Source organism: Cynoglossus semilaevis, chromosome 14 (genome assembly GCF_000523025.1).
Source record: "Cynoglossus semilaevis isolate Cse_v1.0 chromosome 14, Cse_v1.0, whole genome shotgun sequence".
Lineage (NCBI taxonomy): Eukaryota > Metazoa > Chordata > Actinopteri > Pleuronectiformes > Cynoglossidae > Cynoglossus > Cynoglossus semilaevis.
The window spans coordinates 23,535,355-23,559,898 of NC_024320.1; the positions used below are offsets into that span (position 1 = coordinate 23,535,355).

The window sequence follows — 24,544 nt, forward strand, 5'->3', positions numbered from 1 at the left end:
TGAATACTATAAAAAGAACAGATAATATTCTTATAGGGAAAAAAAAAACATTAAAAATGTCCAGCTCAGTGACTTTTACTTCTCTTGCAGTTTGATCTTCTTAATATTAAATCATTATTTCAATTAATAATAATTTTAATAATTCATCATTTCCTGTTTTATATGTATGTGTATTTTATATATATATACATGTTAAATATATATAAATATATGTATATATTCATATACCATATAGATAAATATATATATACAAATACATATATATACACATATATATGTATATATGTATACATATACACACATACATATACATATATATGTATATATGTATATATATACACACATACAGTATACATATATATACACACATACAGTATACATATATATACACACATACAGTATACATATATATATATATATATATATATATATAACCCCTATATGAACTAAATCAGCCACAAAATAAAAACATTAAAGCTCCACTAATAACAATCATAAATAACAGTGTCAGCTGATAAAACTGAAGTGTCACCGACAGAGAACGGAGTCGAGCGAAGCAGCCCGTAATCAATCACATGTTGGGGAAACGACCGGACGTTTTCATTACCTGCAGTAGTGAAGCCAACAATAATTCTGTCACCACCTGAAGCAATTACAGATTAAACACAGTAGAACCCGTATTCTTCTTCTATTTCTCCAACATTATTATCAATAACCTCTGCAGCTAATACCGTCTCCACTGTAGGCGAACGTCGTAACAAAGTCCCAGGATGCACCAGGAGGAGTGTTTGTCATATTTGTTTTTATTAAGATAAATCCAGGTAGGACGGAAGCTGCATTTCCTATGTGACAATAATAAGAAAAAAAAAACAAAATACTTAAAGCTAACGATGCAATGCGTCTCATACGACACAAAATCAAACATTTTGTGGTGAAAATTTTGGACACCGTTTGGAGAATGAAAGAAGGATTTGCATAATATGAATGTAAAATAGAGACGGCAAAGTATTGGACACCTACGCAGACACTGTGGCACTTTTAAAGAACGTATTCATACACAAAAGAGACACACATTCCATTAACTGTCAAGTGTCGGTGGAGGGAAATTCTGTGGTCAGAAATAATGACTAGATTTGTACGGTTAACAGGTCAATTTAAATGACAGTCGGTTGATTTTTCTGGGGTATGTACACGGAGAAAAAAAGGGAAAAAAAAGCTGACAGGAAAATAATAAATGTAATACAAAAAAAATATATATCTCACTGCTTCCTGCTTGCTTGCTGAAAACTGGCAAAGTGCAGCGTGTTTGACTGCGACGCTACTTTGTGGTGAGAAACTCAGCTCAGAATCCCCTTCATGGCGCACACACACACACACACACACACACACACACACACACACACACACACGGAGGATAGAACAGTGAACATAACAAACTGTCAGGATGTCAGCGCCAGCAGACACGCTGTGATTTCAGGCTGCAGGGGAAAAAAAAAATTTACAGTGAGGCCAAAAGTCAAACAGTGGTAAAATCAACAAACCTGATGTTCCGTATGTGACACACGCTGTCGGTGACTGCACTGCAATTACAAACATATATCTGTAGGCATATAAAAATATACTATAAAGAATGTTATAAAATACATCTAAATAAGTGCCTCGTTCGGAATTGGTCCCAGTTCCTCAAATACAATTAAGTGTGAATTTGATAAAATAATTGTTGGTTCAAGGTACGGTTATTTATACAGAAAAATTAAGGAAGAAAAAATGATAAAATACATACAGTCATTTAAGATATATTCATATTGCACAAATACTCAAGTGGTACTTTGTACTGGCTCTCTAGGATTCCTCTTCTCAAATACACAAAGAAAAAGCTTAATATTGGGAAAAATAAAAACAAAACAAAAACATAGGCACACACACACAAACACATTTTGGTCTTTTGTGAGCACTTCACATATATATATATTTCTCTAGTCCCTGACATTAACTTTAACATGTTCAAATGTATGCCTGATCATCATCCCTAACTCTAATGTGAACTCAAATTTACTTCTAACTCCAAACTAAAGATATGACATCAAACTACACTCTCACTCAGTGGAGGACTTGAACAATGTCCCCAGAAACCAAGTGTCCGCTCAACAACGTGATTATCCTCAACTACGTCCCCACTTGTATGGCTTAACCTGAAATACACACACACACACACAGGTATTTTTTGTGTGAGTTTTGTGTCACTTTACATCGACAGAATGCATTTTCTTTACACTTAACTAATAAAATGTTTCATAGTTAAGGGGCCAGAACAAGGGTGCCAAACATACGGCCCGTGGGCCAAAACCTACTCACTTGGGGGGGTTCACCCGGGCCTGCTTGATGAATTTTGAGGGTGAAAAAAATGCACAAACACTTCATGGTGGTGATGTTTTGTCAAATTGTATTTCATTAAATATGAATATTTTCTAATGTTTTTGTACTTATTTGCATGGAAAACAAGGGAGGGAAACATGGACTTATTGTTATATATATGTTTTATCTAATTTGGGCCGTATGTGGACCAGAAAATGCATTATGTCTGTACCTGACCTTAACCCTTACTTCAACTCTAATTTGACCCATATCCAAATCCAAATAAATTTTAAATTTTAAAACTCAAAATAGACTCTCTCTCAGTGGGGACCTCCAAAATGTCTCCACAAGGACAAAGTGTCCTTTAAAACAATGGATTTATTTCAAGGGCTGTCCCCTTAAGTATAGCTATACCAGACCAGGCACACACACACATACACACATGCGCGAGCATGCAACGGGCAGAAAGAGAGGAAATAAGACACACGGCTTAAGTACACAGTATAAGGAGACATTTCACAAATGTCACTGGTCTGGAGAGAGATTAGGGATAAAGGTTAATAAATTATTCTTCAACTCCACGGCCGCTGAATACAAATACATAACAGTCGGGCCGGGTCTGAGCTCAGAGATCGGTCTGTGTGTGCGAAGAATAGTTCTAACAGTGCAATTCCATTGACTGTTTAACGAGTGCAGTATACGAGAGTATATTTGAGGAGGTAAATGAGAGGCAACAGAATTCAAAATCACACTTAACCAGTAAAAAGGAAACCAAAGGTGGGTTCACGGCTCAACCGTCATAGCCCTACGTTCACCTCTGTAGCTTAATGCTAACGCAGGATACACCGTTCACAAACCGCGTTTTCAAAAATGAGGGTACACTTTCGGAAAAACAAAACGTCATTCAGGATGAAATCTTCAGTTTGGTGATCATTATTGACGGTGAGGACTACAGGACGTTTTTAGTGATTTCACTAATAAATCTAATCTAACAGTGTTGTATTTTGTAAAGGGATGTGCTGATATTAGCTTTATTATGTAATATTGGTAAGAATTCGTTATCGTTTTTTCTTCCAATAATGAAAACCCGATTACGCACCGTCTTGCCAGCCAGTTGACTTAGCATGATATCACGAGATCCAGCAATAATTCCAAAAACATGGGAGACCCCACGATCCTGCGATAAAAGAACTGAATAAAGAAAACAAAAATCAATGGTTTTTTTTGCAACGCTCCAGAGACGCTCCCGTTGGAATATCTCTCTTTGATTATAAATGCTAAACGCTCCTGTATCTGCGTCGCGGCTGTAACGCAATGTTGACGTTTCCAGTGGAATGTAGGCTAACACAGGAAGAGACTTAGTTCCTGGTCTCGTTTTTTGCACCAATGACAAAAGCACAGACTCTTGGAACACTGAGTGCATGGGCCTTACTGGCCTGCCTGCAGTCCAGATCTGTCTCTGATTGGACGTAGATGACAACACCAAGCAGCAAAACACTCACTCTTCAGTGTTTGGTGTCTCCCCAAACTACAGATTTGACTTTGTACTGCGTATTCAGAAAGTGTACCATCTTTTTGGACAAATGCGGTTTGTTTACTTTCAAACTCTCAGATGAAGTAAGTATCTACACTGAACAAACGCTCTGTGAGAGCTGGATACGGATAAAACATAATATTACCTGCAAACACACACGACATAAAAAAAAACTGTGTTACGGTAAAGGTAAAAAGCTGTGTGCAGAGCTGCTGACTCGACTTTATTTCACAATTCCACTTGGAAGCGAAGGTTGAGCTTAACTGAAGAAATACTATTTTGATACCAAATATAGACTGAATTGAAACTTCCTGTCCACAGCACAAAAGGAAACATTAGCGATAATTATGTGCTCTGTGGTATTCCATCAACTCCTTGAGCTGTGGCTTAAAATACAGTTCCCAAGAGTATTTATAGGTTGGATTTTTTTTTTTTTTTATGAATCATTGTGTTTTGCGAACAAATCGTTTGTTTAAATTCCTCGACCGCGCACAGCCATCTTTAATCTCTCATTGGAGAGATATCTGCGTCATAGAAGGGATCAACAGACAAATCAAAATGGTGGCGTCTGGAGGAGATATAGATGAGAGTAAGATAAAAAGTTAAAAGACAAATTACAGTTTGAAGAGGCACAGATATGCCCTAAAACCTTTCGACTCGGTCGCCCGTGGGTTCACTTTCACGTTTAAGGTCTTAAAATAAAAACGATCTCCACGGCAGAACCAGTTCAAGCTAAATAAAAAAAAAACCTCTTGAAGAAATGCAAAAGTGTTCGGGAAAGTGTAGATAGAACAGAATCATCTCATCAGATGATTTTTAAAAAAAATGTATTATTAAATATTCTTTGATATTTATTGGCAGTTGGAGATGGAGGGTGAAACACCACACACTCCATCTCCTGTTTATAAAACGATGCCTCAAAATGATGTGAAGAATTATGATTTTTATCTCCCCCTTGTAGACTCATTAGTCAGCTCTGCATACAGCTATATGGCTCTGTGCGTAGTACTATACATTACTGCAGTGATTATTTCCTTGGCGTGAGATCCTCCTTTACTTCATGATTTATTGCTACCTTTTGGCAACGAATATATTTTCTCTATTGTTTCTCAAATGTCCAATAAAAAAAAAAAACCAGTGGGAGGCGAATCGACTTTACATGTGGTCGGCTCTGACTGCATCGCGTGAGAACGGCATCATCATTATCACCGTAACCATCGCGGTGCTGCGGGGGCTTCAGAGAACTGAGTGGGTCAGGGTTAAAGCCTTTACATGATACGGAAGAAAACGTGAGGAAGGCAGGAAGTAAGATGGATTCACCAGAGAAATCTAGGCTTAAGTTTTAAAGTCTTGAAGTGAAGACTTCTTTATCATCTGAGGTAGCTGTTAAACATTGACCTCAAAACTCCAATTCGGACAAAGATACCTTTGAAAATATATATATATATGTATGTTTTTTTTTGTTTTTTTTTGGCGTTTTAGTCCTGGAGGTGTTGTTGATAACTTCTGGTCTGACCGAGTCACAGACCCTTTGTTGCAGTGGCTTAGATGTGGATGCAAAACAGCGTTTCATCTGTTTTCCAAAGTCAATCTTTTGACTGGTTTGTCTCCTGTCTAACTATTATTGTGCTGCCATCGCACGAGCACAATTCTCTGAAAGGAATGCGGTGAATTTCCTGTAAGCTCTTGGGGGGATATGGTTTGTTTTTCCTGTTGCTGGGAGCCTTTTTTCCCTCTTGAACTTCCTGTCTGGTCTCGACAGTGAAGCAACAGAGGTACAGCGTCAGAAGCCACAGATTGGACTTCTGTTGTTTGTCGCCCGGCCCTGTGGGTTGTGCTTTTTTAATTTTTTTTTATGTGAATTTAAAGAGGGCATGGAGTGGAGATGCTTTTCAAGCACTACGATGGGGAAACAAAAGCACAAAAACCCGAATAGGTGACTTTGAAGGGAGATGGTGGCCCTGCTGGTGGTAGAGATTAGCATGATTTCATGCCATGCTGCTGGTCGGCGTGCTCTTGGTGCTTCCAATACTAGCATTTGCGCTGCTGTTTTCAGAGGGGGAAAGGTTGTCGGAAACTGGCTGTCGCTTCGCTCCAGAGCAAGGGCACCCTGCACAAAGAGGAGAAAGAAGTCAATTAGCAAGAGATAAGAAAAACTGCCAACACAGATACACAAGACACAAAGAAAGAAAAAAAAAACTCACCAGGAAGACCGGCTGCAGTGGAGCTCATATCTATGCCAGTTGGATAACCTAAATTAAGAAGGATTAGGTTATTTGAAAACCCACAAACGTGAATAAGAGAAATACTTCATGGTCCAGTTCCATTACCTGTTTTAATTTTGATAAACCACAGTGCCCCGATAAGTAATACCCCAATCAGGAAGCCTCCGAACGCAATTCCCAGAACCCCCGGTAGACCGAAATCAAAGCATGGAGGGGCTGAAACACACACATTAGAACAGTACAATGTGAATATAAGAATAAAACATTTGAAACGTCATCATTTTCAGGTTTTGGTGGTGGACCCCAACTTGAGACCCCGTTTTGAAATCACAAATTTCAGCGGCTCTTTTTTCCTCTAGCATTCGTTTTTGATCATGTTCTTTATAATGTGTTGAAAGGATTCCCAAACAAACTGTGTGTGGTGTTTTTTAATCATAATTTTCAACAGAATAATAAGATTAAAAGGTCCTTTTGCAGAATTTGCAGAAAGATAAATAGTGGAAAAAATATTTTTATCAGTCATTTTTTTGTATCAGTTACTGGACATTTCAGACGATGGCATTTGAATTCCAGTGAACCGAACAGAAGGTCATGACCTGAAGTTTCAATGACTTTTTACTCCAACCAGAGCCAACTTTTTGGTTTTGAGACTGAAAAACAGAAGGTGATTTTCAGTTGAATCGTGACATTGCTGTAAAAGTTCTGCTCACTTTCTGTTCAGGTTTAGTTTTTCCCGCAATTTTTAATATGATTTTATTTATTTGATGTTAATTTTATTCGTACACTGCTTAATTTGGCAACAGGTTTAAGTTTGAAGACTTATTTGAATGATACAAAAATATTTGTTTAATTTTGGATTTAAATCACCTGTAAATGAGAAGAAAATAAAACAGGCGGTAAGAATGTTTGGAGTCTTCACTGTGATTTTGGTTGGACTCGCTCCTACACACTGCATGTCAACAGATATTTCCCACCTACAGAACACAGCCTTCCAGCCTTCTGAGACAATCTTAGCTAAATGAGAGTGTGAAAATGAATGAATCCAATTTCAATAATCCAAACATAAAAAATTGGTGTACGTGCATACATGTCATGTTGTTGATTTACCGAGTAATTGATCAACACCAGACTGTGCAGCTAAATGAGAGATGCAGCCCAGCACGGCAGTTTCTGCTCAGAATTTATATCCTTGACTGATTTTTTTTCCGGCTCACACAGGACGACACCAACAGCTTTTTCGAGATGATTTAAGTTTTATAGTAAAGATTTTCACCTTAATGGAAAATATTGTATTTCATTTGTACAAGCTGCAGCGTGTCCCTTCAACACGGCCTCTCTTCCCTTTTGCCAAGTTACCATGACGATGTGAGCACAGCTCCGGCAGGAAATATGACAACCATTACATTCACATGTTCACCGTCACAGAGAGAGGGGGGAAAAAAAGTACATTTGTTCCCTGTCCATATCTCTCTTCTAATTTTACGACACAAATTTCATTTTTACAATCAGGTTATGCATCGGTGATGTTCTCCGAGGGAGCAGCGTTGGGGCTAACCCCGCAGAATGTGTCTCTCTGCTAACACACTTAATAGAAAACATAAAACTTGGAGCCAGCAGCAATAAAAATATATATATATATATAAAAAAATCACTATCCCCCAAAGCAGCTCTGAGAGAGAAGAAAAGCACACTAAAACCTGATCAAGTCTCTGACATACAATCCTGTGGCAGACTCTATAAGCCGGACAAGGACAACCCACTGTTGTTCAACGTGGTCTCAAACAGTTCACCCTGAGACAAGTGTCTTTTCAAAACCTCTACAATAGATCATGGTCAGTTTCTTTTCTTTTTCTTCCCATTACTCAGGCATCACCCACAAGCTGTGACATTTGATTAGACTAGAAAACCACAAAGTTCTGTTGAGAAGTAAGAAATATTGAATTCAAACTTTTGCTGCCTTAACGTCATGAGGTAAAACTGGCTGTAAATACGTTTCCTGCTCCATAATTTGGACTAAAAAAAGTGACATAAACAAGTCAAAAATATCAAAATTCACACCAAACTGGAAAGTGTTTTTTGAAGAAACACAGTGAACACACCAGTTCCCTCTCTTCGTCTTATGACGGCCTGTAGAGATCCTTCAACATTTGGAAGAATCTAATCATCACCTTTGCATGAGTTCCTCTCACCTGCCTCAGCTGCCTGCTGCCTCCTGGTGAAAAGTGCCAGGCTTAGAGGATCATTCAATACAGGTCCTGTTTCCTCAAGTATTAAAGTATTAAACGAAAAAACATAAAGGACAGAAGACAGAGAGTGTTTGTATTAACCTGAATGATTTATGAATGTGAGTGGTCACCGAGTCTCCATTTCCATACATACCACTGGAGGTTCACGTTGGAGTAAAAGTCAAGAAAATAATAATTTAAAAAGAAGAACATTTAGTGAATGTAACTAAAGAAAATTATATAATTGTGTTCAAAAAATAGTTTTCCTTTTTTATATTTCATATGTTAAATTCTTTTATGTTTTTCATAAAACTACAGCAAATGAATGAAAAAAAAAGAACGAATAAATGCACTGAAATAGTGACATCTGGTGGAGAACAGGCCTGACTTCATGGCTTGATGTGTTAGAAAATAAACTTTTTTTCCACCTTAAAAGGACCAGAGACATAAGAGCGGCATCAACAAGGTTTCCTCTGGGGACTTTTTTTTTTTTTTTTGGGTTTCCTCTGGGGACATTTTTTTTTTTTTTTTTTGTCTACAGTACGTCTCCATGTAACTTTGTTTTACTGAGGGCTTCACAGCTAAGCTGAATAAACAGGAGCAGGAAGCAGAAGCCTCAGTGTGGATGCACACGAGGACACAGGCAGATGTCCTGTGCCGAGGCTCCCTGGAGCCATTTTTTGCTCTCGCTCCCAAACAGGAAGGATTGCTGAATAGAGCACACATTCCTGCCCGGTGAAGACGGAACAGTCGATATGACCCTTCTAAACTCCCGACACGGGCTGAAGAATGGGGGGGTCGAGCAAACGGACCTACTAAACCGGCACGTTCCTTCACGGCTCATTCAAATCCCCAACTTCATTTATGCCAGAGAAACATTTCTAATCAGGCAGGTCCAAGAGCAACAATAAAGAAAAGGGCAGACAGGACACAGGAAAGTGTGGATGAGTAGTTCATCAGCTTCCTCACTGCAACACACACACACACACACACACACACACTAACAATGATGCACCGCCCTTTGTATTCCCCTTATAGAAGGGAATGCAGAATGAAGGAAGTTAAATAACAAACACTCCCTTAATTAGTTTCACAACAGACCGACCGTACGTCTTCTTGCTTTGACAAAACTTTATGTATTTTGATCGTTTGACATGAAAAAAAAAAAGTCATCAGCCAAAAATCAGTCAACAGGAACTTCCTTATTTGTGGAAAGCTAGCTTTCCTTGTTGGATTGATTTTTTTTTTTAATGTTTTTAGTAGTTTAAAAGACCCTCTCCTTCCAAGACCCCCTGTGGAAACACAAAGGACTTCAGCTCCGTCCCCTAAGGAGCCGTTACGTCTGATTGTGGTCACAGGGTCAGTCAGCAGACCTTCCTAAAGGACGGAGCCCTGGCCCCCAGCCCCTCACTGACTTCACTGCACATCCGGTGAACACTGCTATGACAACCGCCGGTGTTGTGCACTTCAACAATATGGAGGAAAATCACAACATTAAGCTGCAAAGACTTGAAGAAACTGACTTTTAATAATAATAAAAAAAATCTTCAAAAACAAAATTTTCTCTAATTATATTTCTTACTGTTTGTTGGATTTAATTGCATTTTTTCCTTTATATTATAGCACTAGCAAAGAACAAAAAAGTTTTAAAAACATTTAACAACATTGTCCAGATTTTATGAAGAGCAGACATGAACAGACAGAGTCCAGTCTGGAGGACATTCACACAGGTTTAATATTTCTCCTTTATAAAATTAATTTTCCATGCAGCAGCGTAAGGGTGGATAATTATTTTTAAAAAAGGTTTTCTCTCTGCTCCACTCAAAGATGGTTCAAGGGCAGCTGAATCACTCCCAATTCAGCCCTACTGTTAAATTTTATAACTGTAGGGATGAATTCAAGCTATCCTATTGGCTAATGCTGCTTCGCACTGATTGTTGCTTTATACATAAATATATATACATATATGTTTCACCTGGATATTTAGCTTAATCAAATCATTCCTTTTGCTCATTTTAATATTGTTGGTTCGTGTGTAGATATTACTGGGCTAACTCTTAGTTATCATTTGACTTTGTTTGTTTTATGGTCAACTTTGAGCTGTAATAATATCTTAGCTTACTTTTAGATTATGAGTTTTCACACTAAATCTTTGTCCATTAACTTTTAAAATAAATTGCATTTGAATGCTACTCATTTTAAATGAGTAACTGACCACTTTTTAAACGAACCTTTATTGAATATTGTAATGCATTTGCAGACAGTGGACTCTTGTGAATTCAATTAAAAAAAGTTTCTCTTGAGTTTATTAATTTATTCGAAGTTAATAAGTTTTTTTATTCACATAAATTTGCCTCTGAATGTTGAGCATAAAAACAATGAATTGTGTCATTTATTTGTGAAGCAAAAATAAAAATGTTGTGGGATTAAAGGAAATCGATAACACGTGCTAATATCGCTTTATTAAAACGTTTTGAGTGTATTTTATCAAGATAACTTGGCTCAGTATATATTTAGGTTTAGCTCCTGAAAGTTTCACTGGTTTATATTTCGGAGTTTAACTGAAACTCACCTGGTTGCTGCAGACACGGCTGGGTGACCTCAAGATTCCTCTTCACTCTTCCTCCATCTGCACATTTCTAACAAGATGGAAGCACAACAGTAAGAAAATTAAAAAACAATTTCTCAACAGGATGAAAAATAACGATAAAACCATCAATAGGCTGGAGGCTGTGGGGAGGTAGAGAAAAACCATCAAGCCCTCGTAAAGTGTTCAGTGCATACAAATATAGCATTGCTCACTGGAGTGTTTCATTCCGTTTCGTCTCCTACCTCACTGTAGCATACTTGCACCGAGCATTCCAGGCCCCATGTGGTGGACGTCAGCTCCTGCAGCTGATCTAATGAGAAGCTGAGGCGGGCGCTGTTAGGACAGGAGCTGGAGGAGCAGGCCTCGGTTCTGAAGGGCAGCTCTTTGGCTACAGGACACGTGCCGTTGGAGCGAACAACACAGCTGACCACTTTGATGGTCAACACGAGATTCCCCAAGATGTTGCCTGAAATCTTCAAGAGACACACAACAGAGGACGTAAACAAATGGAAAAGTAAAAAAAAAAACAACAACAACAACAACAATCTGAACACAACATCTGAGTGAAGTGAATTATTTGAGGAAAAACTTTGATTTTTTTTTCTTTGCAGACATAAAAGAAGTCTCCGAGGTGCAACCACGTCCCCACACCCTGAACAGTGAGACAGCCTTATTAACAGTGCCAAACCAAACAGCAGGATTGTTCAGCTTTGGCCCAAGGTTGCAACACAGGGATGGCTCTGAACAAACTGAATGTAACATTAACAATGAGGAAGCGGCAGCCTCTGATGGTCTGTGCTCCAGGGTTTTGCTGACAAATCAGCACAGCTACAGTACATTCACGCACCTTCCACCTCTCTTTATCTGCCTAAGTCATGTTCACTGTCTCTGAACAGTGAACATGAATTGATGTCAAGATCAATTTAAAAAAAAAATCAGTGGCGAAGCTATGGGACAGTTGCCATGAGGAACATAACGATACACATATTCTATATATATATATTGTTTTCTCACCTCTGCATAAATTCTCTTGTTGCTCTGCACTTTGGTCTTAGGGTCAAGCGGAGAGCGGTAATCCGGGGAGTTGTATAACTGCATGAGCAGAGGCATCTGAGCCGGAGGATTGGTCGTGATGGGAATAACTGGTGGCAGTGGTTTTTCTGTAACTGGGGGGAAGATGACAAGGAAAAAAAAAACAAAAAAACATTCCATGACAAACTGTTCATCATGTGTATTTAGACCAATGGGGGCTCAGGAGCAGATAGATTGGTGAAATGTAAATATTGCAGGGAAAAAGCAGAAGTATAACGACAATATAAATAAATTACAGTATATAATTTGGAAAAGTTTGGCGGGCCGGATTAAAAAGCTCTTAGTTTTCCAATGCGCAATTTAGAGTCACTGAGCAAAAGATGTCAAAAATAAAAGTAATAATAATAAGAAGAAGACGCTCATTAACACTCATTTGAATAATGAATGGTGTGAACTGATTAAATCAAGAACAACATAATGATGTTAGCGCCCCCTGGCCTTACTGTAAACAGCAGTTGTTAACATGTTTCTCCTCATGTCCTCACCTTCAACAGTGTCACTTTTCACCAGTAAGACTGCAGCGGAGGTCGGTCTGAGTTCAGTGTAGCTGGTGAAAGTACTGACTTTAAAGAAGCCCAGAGCCGTCCTTTGCACATCGATTGCGCTGTCACTGTTCACCGGATCTGGAGGTGTGATTTTATTTGTCAAGCCAGGCAGTATAATGTCATTGTTGGACTGCAATGAAAGAGAGAAACATTTCGTCTAGTAAGAGACAATCACTTGATAGGTTTCGCCAACATACGCGGTTTAAAGGAGCCGGAGTGAACGTTCTAAGCAATTCTGATCCAGCTGCGACTTCCGCAGTGTGTGTGCACGTGCCACCAACCTTAATCTGTATGTATAGTGCATTAAGTATGGTCCAGGTCGTCCCCTGAGGGCCCCTCAGGAACAACTTGATCTTCCTCGCGTCCTCGCGTCCACGAATTGAGACATTACTGCACGATGGAGACAAAAGGAGTTGTTCAGGAATGTTCTACAACATGAAAATATAAAATAAATCAAGACTTTGTGCTGTGAATCACGGTTTACCAAATGTTGGCATTTTCTGGAATGTTTATGATGTGAAGTTCAGCTCCTTCAAGAGGCGTTTGTGGCTGTGGAGAGCAGGACATGAGGGGTTGGGGCTGGTTTTCAACCTTTATGAAGTGCTTCTCCGACGCGTCTTCATTTCTAAGTGTGCAATAGCGAGAGCCAGAGTTGGTTCCTACGATCAGAATCAAAATGAGAGCTACTTATTTGATCCCATGTTGGTGTTTCAGTTGTTCCTGCAGGAGTATGTCAAGAATTAGACAGACAAAAAAAAAAAAAACACTCAAGGTAAAAGAGAATAACATGTTATCATAACGGTAAGAACAAACACTGTCAAATGTAAATGTTCAGTTCAGCAGATAATAAAATGAGCTTCACGTCATCAAAACAAATTACCGTCAATTTTAGAATGTAAAATATTGCAATATTACCAATTATTCATATCAACAATAAATTCCCTACCCGATATTTAGATTTTAGTAAAATTTACCAGAATACTGCACAGTAAATCAGAATATTGTAAAAAAAAAAAAAAAAAGTTAACTACAAACTGACCAAATTCACTAGAACGAATTTGTTAAAATTATACACATTTAATGCACATTACTTTGTAATTGTTCTAATTGAAAAAAAGTAATATCAACTGATCATTTCACTACTGTTTAAATATCTCACTCTAATGTCATTTGTGTGAAGTTTCCAGTCATGGTCTTTGATTCACATTAATGTGATGAACACTGATGCTCTTAGAGACAGATTCCAGTGGGGAACAATCTATTTTAAAGCATTGTTTCCCAAAGACTGGGTCGCGACCCTCAGGTGGGTCGCAAGATTTTTTTTGTGGGGGGGGGTCATCTCGCATTATGTTTAGCAGGAGTCTACACATAATGTTTATTAACTTGGGTCGCGAAGGTTTGTGACGTTTAATATATGGGTCGCCAGAACAAAGTATAAAACTTGTATTCATGAAAAGGATAAATAGAAATAAAATTATTAGAGAAAAATGCAAATTTTAAACTACAGAATGTTTAACCCTGAACAACACACGGCAGCAGCAATGAAACTTTCATATTTTTGAATCAACGACAGATTTCAACAGAGTACCATGGACATGATTTTATAATATCACACCTGGCAACTCTGTTGTGTAATCACTGCAGAAATACTCTTCAAACGCCCACAACAATGCCCACAGAACATCACGGCAGCACAGACAGAGACACCGTGTCATTGAAACTCCTCTTCTGTTCTGCTCGACTTGTTTCAATTCCACTGCAGATGAGGAGTTCACTATAGCGCTCACTAAAACTGGGATTTGCTGAGCAGTAAAATATCCATTTATCCTCTGGTAAAGTTACTTGTCCTTCGTGGGTCACTTTGTGGGTAAACTGTGTGACAGGGGTGAAGTCAGTAACTCGGGATGAATACCTATAGTTTACAGAGAGTTCCTAAATGAGTTCCCAAAGAAAATGCGTAGCATGCATTACTTTACACTTCTATCCTCACTCACGTCCATGTTTAGTTTGGGCTCAAACTGCCCTAAGGGTTTGTTTTGGAATTATTGTGCCCACGTTGAGCATCCTGCTGCGACTGCAGCTGGCAAAAGCAGCCGGTAACACCCTGATGTCCAGGTTTCACACAGCAACAAATGCTCACTCTCATTCTTCGTGATTCTGTGCATCCATTTTTAGTATCTTTTTTGGACATTTTTCCTCGGCTCGTGTCCTTCCAAATGTTTCGCCATATGCAATACTGCATTGTCAGCGCTCGGTGGTCTGCGATCGGCAGCCAAACTCTTTAATAGAGCTGAGAATTCACACCTAATAGGTGGGATTTATTTCTATTTTAGCAAACATGCAGTCTCATCAGCAGATGCTGCATGTTTTTAAAGAGGTTCAAATTATGCGAAGTCACCGTCAGTGTCTATGCTGCTGTTTGGATCACTGCTGTTCTACGAGATAAGGGATAAATACTTTCACAGAATGTCCCTGGATTTTTTTGGGAATTTGTCTGCTGCTATCATTCCAGCTTCTCTCCCTCAAGACAAGCCGCAGATAACATTTACAATTTAATACCCAGAGTAAACAGTGATATAGTTCAGTAAAAATCTCTATTTCCTGTTCTACGCGAAAGGAGACGGTCCACACCGCCGAAAATATCAGGCCCGCACACTGGAGATTAGAGAAATGAAAGTGGTGAACGGCTGTAAGATGACGTCAGTTCTACTGAGCAGGTGTTTCTGTCATGGTTTACACATCAACACAGCTGTTTGTTTTCATGATCTCAGCCTACACGTCGTTAGTTCTCCCAGATTTGGACATCTTTGTTTTGCGCTATTGTTTGGGAGACTGAGAGAGTACTGTTCAGGCTTTTAGCCGTCTCATGGAGGCACCCTGAGTTCTCACGAAATCATCAGAGTGGACCTTCATAAACACACAAGATAAGAGAGAGTTCATGAGAAATTTCACCCGAGGCTTTTGAGCAACACCACATCCAACCTTGATTAATGTACTGTGGACGGGCGGGTGATGTAAGCTTTGAAGGCCATTATCCTGCTCTTTACAGCACCAACAACACTGTTGGCATCCATACAAAAACACATGTAACATGCATATTGAATCAGTGATTCCCAAACTAAGTGCCGTGGCACGTTAGTGTGCCATGAGAGATCATCAACAGTACCGTGGAAAATTATCCAATTTAACTAAAACTATTATCTATTACGGCTAACATTTTTTTCTTTTTTCCTCTTTGCAACAGTGACAGGCAGTAAAAAAAAAGTCAAAAGATTGCTATAAAAAACCGTATAAAAGAAACGTGGGCGTCTTTCTTCTTATAAAAAAACGTATAAAAGAAACGTGGGCATCTTTCTTCAATTCCTGCGGGTATAACAGAGCTGTCTTCAACTAAACAGTAAGTTTGCGTAAATTGAAACCAGAAGATCATTATATTTCACTCCATACTTTTGTGACATTTTTTGTGGTAGCACGGGATTTTTCTAATCCAAAATATGTGGTTTTGGAAAAAAGGTTAGGAAACAGTTTATTATAATATTATAATCTGTGAAAATAGTTCTTACCTGCTGTTCCTGTTGTAGAAAGCCTCATCAGATTATTAACTGTAGTGAGGGAAGTCACACCACCAAACTTCTGTGTGGCCCATTTCACCAGTTCCTCAATTTGAGTTGGAAAATCCAGCTTGTGAACATTGTTGTTGGGACCATTTCCAAGTATAACCACTGTGGAGTTAGTTTTCACCTGTGAAAAAGCAACATTTTTTTTCTTATTTAAGGTCAAATTCAACCTGAAATAAATACACAATCCTGACATTCTGAGTCAGCAAACACCAGAGAGGTGAGAGTCTGACTGTTTCACGTCATGAGGTAATGACCGAGTCATTTTTTTTTGTTATCCCAGTTGTTTACCCATCACTTTTTCCTCCTGTACTTTTTTTCTAAACCTCCACCCAACTCTCCTTCCATTCTCTTTGCAGGGTGCCGTTAAACAGAAATGTTTATTATGGTTAAGTGTCCACGAGCCCAGTTGCACAACCCTGTTGGAGCCAAGGTCTTTCCTTTGCTTCCTGACTGGGGCCAGGAAATGGGACCTTTTTTAAGCTTTGTGCGTCACCGCCGTCGGCTAAAATCTGGCTCCATACATGGTATAAATATATACATCTATTCCATCGACTAGACACTGCAGTTTCCTCGTCTGCACCAATGGGAAATAATGGAGTTTACATTAAGCTTAGCGTTGATAAGAAGGCAAAGGGAAGGCATTGTAGAAATGAAAGAGTAATGGTTGTTTACAGGGGTTTCTAGGCCATTACTCACACTTTTAAAAGAGTTGCTCAATTAATGGCAAAAAAAGAGAGGGCTTTTGTTGTTGTTTTCAGATCCTAGGCATCATTCCACTTTAATCATCTCTAATTTTTCCTTCTCTTCCTTACCCGTCAAGATAAAGGGAAGGGGGGGGGGGGGTAAGATAAAGAGCCAGACAAGTAGAAGGGCATTTATCCACAAACACTGACGCTGAGGAAAATCTCATTCCCTGAAGATGTGGAACAATGACATATCATTTTCTTTTCAAAACACCTTATTTCAGAGCTGCATATAAAGTAACAACCATGTTTTATGTTTTAATGCACCTCCTCTGTTCAAATTTTCATTCTTTTATTTTTTTTATGTATTTGTTCTTCAGATTTCAAATTGGGCTGCATGCAGGCAGTGTGACAAATAATTACTGGATTCTGACTCAACAAACTGCTCAGCCTGCTTTGTCAGTAAGAAAAGAACGGAAAATAGACACACAATGAACCCAGTCATTGTAGAAAGTACATTTTCATTGTGATCAAGTATCGAATGTTATGAGTGAGGTGAATCACTCCCTCGCACTGTTATTTGTTGGCATCCAAGAGTGGGGTAAAAATAGGGAAAGCCACGCGACGCCGAGGAAGTTTAGTTTCTCAAATACGAAATATTATATTGACAGAAAAGTGTGTTAAGAACCACTGCATTACATTGAAGGAAAGCCCGTCGGAGCAGAAGCAGGCAGCGTAGGAGGCGTAAAAAGCAGGATGGGGAGAGAAGGGAAAAACACAGTGTTAATCATGTGAATGATTAGAGCAGAATTTAATTCCCTGTGGGAAACGGTTTGATACAGTGCAGGCTTGCTGGGAAGTTAAAGGAATCTGAAAAGATGCTTTGAGTGAAAACAGCATTACTATCTGCCGCAGATTACAGAAAGTGCTGACAAAGCGTCTTTGTGATCGGCCCGTCCTGCGCTCCACTGCTCAAGATGCAGCCGCGCCATCTTTTCACCTGATAAATAACCTCCTGGAGAAGGTCAAGAATGAGGCGTATACACAAACAGACTGCATGAAATGCTGTATTTAGGACTGAGGACTAGGAACAAAAATCTTGTTATTCCTGTGTTTTTTGTTTTGTTTTGTTTTTTCAAATGCCTGATTACTGCAGTCCACTGTGAGTGGATAACGAGGGCCGTGCTCATGTCAAGCTGTCAGAGCTGGTGACCAACTTTTCTCAGACACAAAACAGATGCTGTTCTTCACATGGTGTAATCTGCAGTAAAACAGTGTTATCCCACAGTGATAGAGCTCATCCCATGAAAACATCCCGTGTTCACAGTCAACACCGGGCTCTTAACAGGACATGATACAGCCTGTGGTGTGGCACAGCTGTCAGCGTGTCTCTTACTTCTCTTACTGTAACACTGGGATTGATCAACGTGGACTTTATTTTTATTTCTGTATATTTATCATGCTAAATCTAAATCTAGATCTGCAAATAATAATTATAAAAAGGTTGGCCACTTTAACCTTGTTGAAGCTTTTCAAAATGATTCCTTTCCTTTATTTCTTGTATTTCTTTTATCCGTGTTGAACATGATTACTGCAGTCCAGTGTGAGTGGATAACGAGGGCCGTGCTCAGCCTGATTACTGCAGTCCACTGTGAGTGGATAACGAGGGCCGTGCTCATGTCAAGCTGTCAGAGCTGGTGACCAACTTTTCTCAGACACAAAACAGATGCTGTTCTTCACATGGTGTAATCTGCAGTAAAACAGTGTTATCCCACAGTGATAGAGCTCATCCCATGAAAACATCCCGTGTTCACAGTCAACACCGGGCTCTTAACAGGACATGATACAGCCTGTGGTGTGGCACAGCTGTCAGCGTGTCTCTTACTTCTACTGTAACACTGGGATTGATCAACGTGGACTTTATTTTTATTTCTGTATATTTATCATGCTAAATCTAAATCTAGATCTGCAAATAATAATTATAAAAAGGTTGGCCACTTTACGCTAAATCTAAATCTGCAAACAATAATTATAAAAAGGTTGGCCACTTTAACCTTGTTGAAGCTTTTCAAAATGATTCCTTTCCTTTATTTCTTGTATTTCTTTTATCCGTGTTGAACAAAAGAAGGAAACATCTCAGATGTTTTTATTTCATGTTTAGAGGGGGAGCTCTGACGCGCCAGCTGCCAAACAGCCTTGAACAAGAGGCTGGGGTTTTTTTATGATTATGACCTCCGTCATAATCATGTTGAACACAAAAAGCTCAAAGATATCGTGAGGTAAGGCAATAAATTTAATTTGATCTTCTGTGGCAGCCGACTATGAAAAGTTAAAGAGTAAACAAAACTTTTCCACACTGTAAAAAATATCTGTAGAAAGTGAAAAAAAGGCTAAAATGTTGTTAGTTAAAATTGTCTTAGTTTTTATATTCATTTCTTTTATGACTTTGTCTTTTTGTTCAAATATCGTGACATGATTGAGGAGTTTGGAGTTTGGAGTATTTTAACCTCTTTAGGGTCGTTGTCAGGACACACACACACCGGAGTCTGACGCTGCGGTGCAGAAACCAAACTGCCGGCCACAGTTGTTGTTATTTCTCCATTTAATTAGACACTTGAGCTTCCTAGGAAAGTGGTTTTGTAGCCGTGCAGATTATGTAGAGATATAATCTGAAAACAGTGTGTAAAAATCAGAATTTTCAATTTCACAGGAACATTAAATTTAACAGCCAATGCCATCAGCCCGTCTCGTTGCAGGCTAAAACTTCCCTTCCGGATTTTATAGCACGGATAATAAAAACACACAAGCAGCACACACACACACACACACACCAAAAGTTGCCTCTACACAGCATCCCATATTTGTGGGAAAAAAACAGCACGGTTCATTGTGTATCTAAACTGCCTCACAAGGCTTCACAGCTGCAGCAATTTGACCATATGCAAACAGCTGGCACTAGAAAAACAGCAGCTCATAAATAGAGCTTCCCTTCGGATACATTAGTCCTCAACAAGTACATCTGGAGAAATCGGAAAATTACACATCACCGAAAATAATGTACACTTATTATCTTGCCCCTGCAACCTCCGAATTATTCATGACAAGTTTCCTACTGCACTGCGTTATTGTTAAAGTTGCGCAATCAAGCTCAGAAGACTGAATTAGGAGTTGAAGTTAGCGGAAAGACGTGTAATGATATCCTCATTGTGTGAACCCACTCACACCCTACAGACTGAATACTGACAGAGAGAAATAAAGAAGCTTCACTTACGTAAATGTTCACTCCGTCACTGGAGTTCTGCAGACCAGTAATCACCTTTGGTTCTGATGACGTGAGGATGAGGTTCATGGGCCGGGCGTTTGCCATCTCCAGAGAGAACACCCCCTGTTCCTGTAAGAAAAAGAAAAGATGTGTATTTATGCTTCTATATCCGTACATAATTGTGTTTTTATACCTTAAATATTTGTGACACTGTTAACAGTCTCCACAGTTGTTCACACTGTCACACCTGAATCATGAGGTCGATGTCATGGCCAATGAAGGGACTGAAAGTTGTAACCAAACGGCCGAGCTAATCTCACGCTGCAACCAGATTGCTCCCTAATTTCATATGTACTTCGTATGGATGGTAAATCCAGCCTTCTTTGTCTGTCTCATCAGTCCAATTCCACTTTGTCTTCATCCCTCATGCAGTACGAGTATGCTGACTTCAATAAAATGAAATCAACTGTTTTAAGCAGTGGTTCCCAAAGGGGGAGGCAGGCCCCCCTTTGGGGGTGCTTAGCCATTGCAACAGAGGTGCAGGAAGGCAATTAATTTTAATATTGCCTTTAATTGTGGGGGGGGGGTGGGGGGGAGGGGGTACATTCATTATTGTAATAGCTGATTATATGAATTACATTCAGATAAAATTCAGTGTAGACTGGCAGCAGTAGCTTTGAATGTGTCGACACGGGGGCTTGACAATAGTCTGATCTATAAATGGGGGAGTTGCAGAAAAACTTTTTTTTTTTTTAAAGTGGTTTAAAGCCAATTTTTACTCCTAAGTGATAACTGTCAGTCAACGGAACAGAGACATTATTTTTTAAACACTTCACTGCTATGAAGAAAACACTGAAACATCAACGTTCAGTGAGAGTTGCACAAAGTTTCACTTTCTGAAACTGTAACATACACCGTATCTTACTGACATATGGGGCTTAAACAAATTGACAGTAATTACTGGGACTTTTTTGTGCCATTATCCGCCATCATCCCCGTTTCTACAGGGGACGCAGTGATTTCCCAGTTTGCCAGTCTGTCATCGAGTGCCACTAAATGAAGAGACCTCAAGTTGACGCACCAGAGACACATTTTGCTTGCAGCATCAAGTTTAAAAATAGTCCCTACTGCAGTTTAATTCGGTACAAGTCTGATTCCTTTTCTGCGCCGTTTCAGAAATCAGTGGGGGATATGACAATTATCCTTGTTTTCGCAACTAAAATGTCAACACATGCATCTTTCCAGAAAAAGCAGTGCCAGTCATTTGTGGAGGGCACATCGATGGGCAGGAAGGAAGCTGTCTTTGCTGTCTGTCTGTCTCAGCTTTGACAGGGACATTAATAAAACCAAGCAACGTGGTTCTATTATTATAACGCCTATGCCGCACGGAAACAAGGTAAACAAGTCCACGGCAAATCAAAAGCCATCAGGATAAAATGTTTATCTTATGTGCAATGAGCAATATTTTCTAATTTAGGCTCCAAGTCGTATCATTAAAGTAAAAACAATATAGAGAGGTGTCATAGTTACGTTTGAGTGAAGGCAGTAAAGACAGCTGAAGAACTGACAGTAAAAAGAATGACATGAAAGCCACAGTGTTCAACTGATATGAAGACGACATATTGAACCACAAAAGTTTTTACATTTTTATAAATGAAATAAAAGTGAATTTCCACTAAGCACCTTTAAGTAATTAAAAAATAAATATAAACACACACATATATATATATATATACATATATATATATATATACATATATATATATATATATGTATATATATATATATATACACATTTGTTTTCAAGTATCTAATTAGCACCACAAGCAAATCCAATATAATCCTAAACATCCATGGAACCTTTCAGAAAATAAGTTTACTTTTTTTAATCTGTTATCTCAGTGTTGGATATGGTATATTTAGCAGAAGAGAATTCGTTTTAACAAGGTAGTGCTTCCAACACTGTATATTCCACACCAGAAATAAAACCCCATTATCCTAACGCCACATAATACACGATTTAATCCCTCATTAACCATATTTTCAGTTAAGGTTAATCACCACCAGGGCCACAATGATTAAGCCTTAATTACCATGTTCCATATGTGTGTGTGTGTGTGTTGGGGGAAGTTAGTTTAGGTTTTACTTTATGAACGTCAACTGGGGAAAATACAACTTTTATAAAATTCGGGCACATTTTTAAGACTGACTAATTAGGAAAAATCGGACTTATAAATGAATATGCAGATTTAATAGCTTTTAGATTATCCACTAATAATACATTGGTTAAACTTTCCTCTCTGAGTGTTGTAGAAATACATCAATACACAATGAAAATATTCAGATTTCAGAGTTGCTGTAAAGACAAGTCATATTTCCAAAAAAAACTAAAAAACTAAATGAGTTTCAACCGGATGTTTTGCAGGGACTTTATCCTAAACTGCTGTGTCAGGCTTTAAAAAGCTCAGCAATCGTACAAATTCAATTTATACAACTTGATTTAAATAATAAATAAAAGAAATAATTAAAATGTCAATGGTCAAAATGTAGGAAAACAGACAATACAAATGAATGTGACGTAATGATGGTCAAGACACAGGTCAGCTGCAAATCATTCAGTGAAGACAGACAGACTGTATGATTAACTTCAGTCACGACTTTTACCTGAAACGTCTCCTGTTTTCACCCAAATCATGGAACAGTAAATGAATGAATGGCATTTCCTGCCGACCTCATTGTCCTTCATAAAGCCACAGTTTTCTCCTCTCCTCTCGTGAACCTTCATTGTCTGTTTCTGTAAATCCCCTCCCTTCATCACTTTTTGACTTCCATTCTTTTATTTTAAACTCTGAATCAGGACTCTGTCTCCTGACCCGCCGTCACCTTTGTTACTTTTGTTCCTTTTACTTTCAAGACACAATTGTTTTCCCTTTTTGGAACTTCTTTTTCTTTGGCGCAATTTTTGAAGGGCCTCTGCTGATGCTGTTTCCAGTTATTCTTTTGGCTCACTCCCTTTTACATGAATTGGCTCCGTTCGTCTGGTCCCAGCCCGGTGCCAAGACCCCGACTACCCGAGCCAGTGTGTGTGTGACATCAGTGGCCTGTGTAAAAAAAAAGCAGCTCCTCCCATTAATCCTGCTGCCCTGTGCAGTCCCCTGGTTCCCTCCTTTTGATTCTCTATGTACTTAAACTGAGCCAACTGGCAGGTTGTGTATCAGTATTAAAACAAAGGGATGCGATAGAGGGTGAAAGTTTAAAGAACATTTTACACAAGAGGCAAAAAAAAAAAAAACGATTAGAATGAATTTGGCAGGAGAATTAAGATTTTCTTTGTGTTTACAGGAGAAATCTGTTTTAAGCACTTGCGAGGAGATAAGCAGTCTGTGCTGAGAGATTGACTTTCCACTAGTGTTGCCATTTGGATAAAATGCCTCGTCACGGCCTCACGAGAACGGGGCACGCTGACTCTGTACAGCAGCGTTCACTGCATCACAGAGATCCCGAGTTCACAAAATTCCTTTTGTGAACTCTCTCAAACCTCTGCAGAACCGCTGCACCCGTGTCTGTGTCTGAGAAACTTAGTCAATTCATTAAGTGAAATGTGTCTATCTAATCTGAACCGTTTCTCTCTGCTCTCTTCCCATACTAATATATCTGTGTTTTCTCTTCAGGCTTAATATGATGACTGAAAGTGGTAATTCCCTTCTAATATGTTTTAAATCTGTTCTGTCATCAGATGACTTTTTCCCCCCTCTTGTTTCCAGTCCATTAAATGTGCTGCAAAACTTCAGGCCATTAAGTGCAACGTAACACTTGGTAAAATACATCAGCAACATGCCAAAAACAAAAAAAAAACACGTCTTTGGAGCTGCAGAACCAATAACCACCATGTATAATCTTACTGCACGTACTGAAAATAAGAGCGAGCAATGAAACACATTCTCACCCGGAATTAAACATAGAATATAACACTCCGCTGCTGTGTGAGCTGGTTATTGCTGAAGTTCCCCTTAAGGCTGTAGTCGACAACCCTGGGTCAATAAATAACATTTTTGGAGGCTGGAGGCTCTGCGTCTCTGACACCTTCTACCAAATGAGCGCGTACAGACCCACGCACCTCTGACTTGACAGATGACACAGGAAATTTCCTCATCTTTGAAATGCTATGCTGATATCAACCATAACTTGTATGGAACATACACGTATAAAACGGACGCGGCTAACCTTAGCTCTGAGTGACATTATGTAAAACTATGGGTGAAGTGACACTTACTGCACACTCAATGTGAAGGTTGTGATTCCATTTACATAAAATTAAAAAACAACAACGAATCCCAGTTAGGGCGGTTGGCACCTTCCAGTGGACTCACCACCCACAGGAAGGGTCACGAGGGGCTGGGGGCGGGCAGGGGG

The 24,544-nt window shown here is 39.1% G+C and overlaps 1 protein-coding gene across 1 annotated transcript in view; it reads right to left on the minus strand.

Annotated features, from left to right (window-relative positions):
- Positions 1 to 785: 785 nt before the first annotated feature.
- The window catches only part of eng (endoglin), a 40,203-nt gene continuing 16,444 nt past the window's right edge, over positions 786 to 24,544 (minus strand). Inside the window, exons 4-14 of the mRNA XM_008325935.2 lie at positions 20,141 to 20,260; positions 16,130 to 16,307; positions 13,051 to 13,225; positions 12,848 to 12,956; positions 12,507 to 12,696; positions 11,944 to 12,095; positions 11,172 to 11,402; positions 10,912 to 10,978; positions 6,220 to 6,330; positions 6,094 to 6,141; positions 786 to 5,999 (exon numbers count right to left, since the gene is read on the minus strand). Of these exons, the coding sequence (XP_008324157.1) occupies positions 5,878 to 5,999; positions 6,094 to 6,141; positions 6,220 to 6,330; positions 10,912 to 10,978; positions 11,172 to 11,402; positions 11,944 to 12,095; positions 12,507 to 12,696; positions 12,848 to 12,956; positions 13,051 to 13,225; positions 16,130 to 16,307; positions 20,141 to 20,260 (1,503 nt within the window). The 3' untranslated portion in view covers positions 786 to 5,877. The remainder of the gene's footprint in view (positions 6,000 to 6,093; positions 6,142 to 6,219; positions 6,331 to 10,911; positions 10,979 to 11,171; positions 11,403 to 11,943; positions 12,096 to 12,506; positions 12,697 to 12,847; positions 12,957 to 13,050; positions 13,226 to 16,129; positions 16,308 to 20,140; positions 20,261 to 24,544) is intronic.